Genomic DNA, 4243 nt, shown 5'->3' with positions numbered 1-4243 from the left:
TTATGTTATATAGTTTATATTAGGGTGATAAAATTGGCAACCTAGGTATACGCGTAGGACTTGTAAACTGAAACGGAGGTAGTATCAGCCACATAATTAAGTCTAATACTCCCTCCATTTCTATACACAAGGTCACTTCATATTTTTATTTCTAACTTTAACCGTTACTTTTCAGTGTTTTAAATAGCGGGTTATGCTAAATAGCGGCGGACATCCAAATCAGCTATAGCGGACTATAGCGGGCTATTTTGTACATGAAACCATTTAGCGGCACCCTGCTGAAAAGGCTATAGCAGGGCTATAGCCGGCTATTTGAAACTATGTTAATTTTACAACCAAAAAGCGAGTTATATGCCACAAAAAGTATGTCATTGGATGCACATTTCAAAGAAATTTCCGATGATATATATTTTTATGACATATAACCCATATTTTGTTGATCAAAATTAGAAGTCAAAGTTTGACATGAAAAACAAATTGATCATGTATACAGAAATAGAGGGAGTACTAACTTCGGAGAGTCTTGAAGTTGTCCAAAATATGTTGGTGCTATGTTTTCCTTCAACAATGTATGTCCAATACCCAAAGTAATATAGTGTATACTCCTCAATATAGTGCATAATTTTGCTGCACCCATCAAACCTTGTCCTACGTGTAAAAGCATGGATTGAGCATGTAAGAATAATATTATTGTATTTATCTTGCAGGGTAATTTTATATTATGTCCCTCTTAACTATTTTTAGGCATATCACATGCAAAAGATTACAACCAAAGTGATACATTGAAGTATTTATGTTTATAATTTCTGGAAAAGGGAACTATATATTAACCGTATTGATATCTTAGTAGAAATATTCTAGGGTATATATACGCCCCTAAGCTATAGCAGGAGTTTCAAAATAATCACGCACCTATGATAATGGATCTATGAGTTTATGTTTATACTACTCCCTCCATTCCAAATTACCTAGTGTATAAGAGTTCATTAGGACAAGCATCTGACCAACAATTACTATATTAATACAAACGCCATATATGTGATATAAAGTTCTCTTTTTGAAAAAAATGTGACATAAAGTTGATATCATTTGTATTTTAAAGTACTCATTTGTGGTTATGATTTGTTAACACGAAAGTTACATCATAACATCACAATTGTCCGGAAAAGGCTTGTCCCAACGAAACCTAGCACGCTACTCCATAATTTGAACCGAGGGAGTAGAGGCTGTTATGAGGCACAAATTATGCACTCTTGAAAAGAAATGTTACTTGTACTCAAGCCGCGTCAATTAATTTGGACCGTAGGGAGTAGTACCATTTTTGTGTGGAATTGATATGCAACTATTTTTAGAGGAATTAACATGGTACTATTCTTAGAGAAAGCCGCGTCAACTAATTTGGATCGCAGAGAGTAGTGCTAATTTTTAGGAGAATTAATATGCAACTATTTTTAGAGGAATTAATACAATACTAGTTTTAGAGAACTAATACAGTAGTATAACTTTTGTACTATAAAGTTGTACTAAAGCTGCGTCATCTAATTTGGAAAGGAGGGAGTAGTACTAATCTTTAGGGGAATTGATATGCAACTATTTTTAGAGGAATTAATACAGTACTGTTTTTAGGGAAATAAATTTGCTACTTTGTTACTACATTTTTTTCCTGCACAATAGAACACTTCCACTTGTGCAACAACTAGAACCTCTCCCCTATATAAAGGCAGTGGCACACAGACATGCCCAAGAGCCAAAGTAAGGCACAAGACCAGCCAGCAGGGAGAGTTTTTCCATTGCTAATCAAGCAACGTTTAGCCGGGCGGCAAGAAGCCAAGAAAGCATGGGCAACAGCCTGCGGTGCTGCCTGGCCTGCGTCCTCCCCTGCGGGTCTTTCGACTTGATCCGCATCGTCCACCTCAACGGCCACATCGAGGAGTACTCCCGCCCGGTCACCGCCGGCGAGGTCATGGCGGCGCATCCCAGCCACGTGGTGAGCCGGCCGTGCTCCCAGGGCGGCGCGCGGCGGATCCTCATTGTCGACCCCGATTCGGAGCTAGAGCGGGGCTGCTTCTACTTCCTGGTGCCGACCTCGTCGGTGCCGGAGAAGAAGAGGAAGCCGTCGTCGCAGCCACAACAGAAGAAGGTGCGGTCATCGCCCACGTTGAAGCCGACGAGCGTGCCGAGCAGTGCCGGCGCCGGCGCCAATAAGGTGACGAAAGACCGCGGCGCCGGCGACAGCTACCTGGCGGAGGTGCTGTCGGAGGGCAAGGCCAGGTGCAAGCGCAGCCGGAGCGTCCGCGCGACGGTGTGGCGGCCGCATCTTCAGATCATCCCGGAAGAAGCTCTCGAGTGAAATCTGCTGTGTTAGCTTGGTCCCTGTTGTACATACGGGTCTGGTTGTGCATGGTGTACCGTGCACGTACAAGGACGACCGAACGGCGCCGCGTAGCCATGCGTGACGTGGTGGGCGGTGATGGCCCTTGGGTCGTCCAGTTTTAGGTGAGAGGCCGGCGATCGCCGCCGGCTGCTTCTCCCTTGTAGTTTTTCTCAGTCTCTCGGTGTTTTTCCCGCTCTCTTCACTGCCGGCCAGATCGGGCTGCTTTGAAGGCAGTGAGAGTAGTTGGGTTTTGGTTGCCCTCGATGGCAGAGAGAACAGGAGAAGCAGAAAACAAGTCTGCAAAAGCTTTTTTTTTTTACGGATGTAATGACAAGAAGCCAGTAAAGTTCAGCAGAAAATTCAATTTTGTTGTCCATCTTGTCAGGATTACGTTTTATTTTTTTGAGCAAATCTTGTCAGGAGTACGTGCGTTGTTCATCTCTGATGCATCCTCCAATGAGTTGTATATATACTCCCTCCGTTTCAAAATAGATGACTCCACTTTATACTAACTCCAAAATAGATGACTCCACTTTATACTAACTTTACAAGTTAGTATAAAGTGGAGTCATCTATTTTGAAACGGAGGGAGTAAGGTTTCAAGAAACTTCCTGCATCGCACGGTAATCAGTAGCCGGACGGCAGGTTCCCGTTGGTTTTTCCGGGTGGCTCATCCCTGTCCCATATTTTCTTCAGATTTAGCTGCCGCGTGAACTAAATACCGGAGCACACGAAACATACATCTAATCCAAGCAGGGTCTCGGTCTCCACTGGTCTTGTCTAGAATTTGCTGCTAATCAGTCAAAACAAGTCGCAAAATTGCGTCGAGTTGTATGGAAGGGGACGAAAGCTTTTTGTCCGATGCAGGCATGAAACAGGGGGAGCTTTTTCTCCGTCACGTCCGGACATCCCGTGGTATGAGCTGTACCTCAGGTTAAACAACAGTGAAGCGGCTCTAGCCCCGAGTGAGCACGAGAAGCCACCCTTCAACACTCTGCCAAGTGGCAAGGGAAGTGCCAGTGCCAGCGCGTCCAACTCCATGGAAGCACTCCTTTGTGTGTGTGGGCCGAGAGAGTAGTAATAAGGCCGCCCATGAGACCAATATACTCCTTCGATCGAGAGCAGGCTTTCTTTAGTGAAAGGACACTTTCATAGGACTACCAAGTTGACAATCATGGGCCTCACCAATCCGGTTAAGGGCCTCTTTGATTCGCAGGATTGTCAAAATGAAGGAATATGAAAAATGCAGGAATAGGATGGCATGTCTCATAGTATCCTACAGGATTTGAAATAATGTTTGATAGCGCAGGAAAAACAAAGGAATTCTATAAAGAGGTTTAAGTGGATGGAAATTTTCCTTCAAAATGTAGTACAAATGGATCCTATGGAAAAATTTCTAAGGATGCCAATCCTACGAATCAAACGAGCATCACAGAAAAATTCCTAAGGGTTCAAATCCTCCAAAAATCCTATGCAATTCCTTTGAATCAAAGGAGCCCTAAACACATTAGGGCATCTCCAATACGGATCCTCAAACCGTCCGCATCAGTCCCGAACTTCACAAGCCATTCAATGGCGTCCCCCATCGGTTCACGGAGCAGTCCGTACCGCACGAACCGAACTCCGCAAGCCATTCAACGGCGTTCCCATCGGTTCACGGAGCAGTCCGGACCAAGGTTTTCCACAAATCGGAACCAAACCAGGGGCTTGGCAGGAGACCGGACACAAGACACGTAGGACTCCGTCACCTGCCGCCCACCCAAAACTGAGACGGAGCCCGTGCTTTTGTAGATATCCGCACTGTTTTCGCAGCAAAAATCCCCCTTGCTAAACACTCTTTCCTCCCATCCCGCCGCTCTCCACCCAATT

The 4243-nt window shown here is 44.7% G+C and overlaps 1 protein-coding gene across 1 annotated transcript; it reads left to right on the top strand.

Moving 5' to 3' along the window:
• The first annotated feature begins 1758 nt into the window (after window positions 1–1758).
• Window positions 1759–2889, top strand: LOC109733456 (uncharacterized). The gene has a single exon (XM_020292681.4). The coding sequence runs from the start codon at window positions 1838–1840 to the stop codon at window positions 2348–2350; it is 513 nt and encodes a 170-aa protein (XP_020148270.1). The 5' UTR covers window positions 1759–1837; the 3' UTR covers window positions 2351–2889.
• The last annotated feature ends 1354 nt before the right edge of the window (window positions 2890–4243 follow it).

The sequence above is a fragment of the Aegilops tauschii genome, chromosome 4 (assembly GCF_002575655.3).
Source record: "Aegilops tauschii subsp. strangulata cultivar AL8/78 chromosome 4, Aet v6.0, whole genome shotgun sequence".
Lineage (NCBI taxonomy): Eukaryota > Viridiplantae > Streptophyta > Magnoliopsida > Poales > Poaceae > Aegilops > Aegilops tauschii.
This window is presented reverse-complemented; position numbering and strand designations above follow the sequence as displayed.

Coding starts and splice junctions, on each gene's coding strand:
- LOC109733456 (XM_020292681.4), top strand. CDS start 1,838: ATGGGCAACAGCCTGCGGTGCTGCCTGGCCTGCGTCCTCCCCTGCGGG.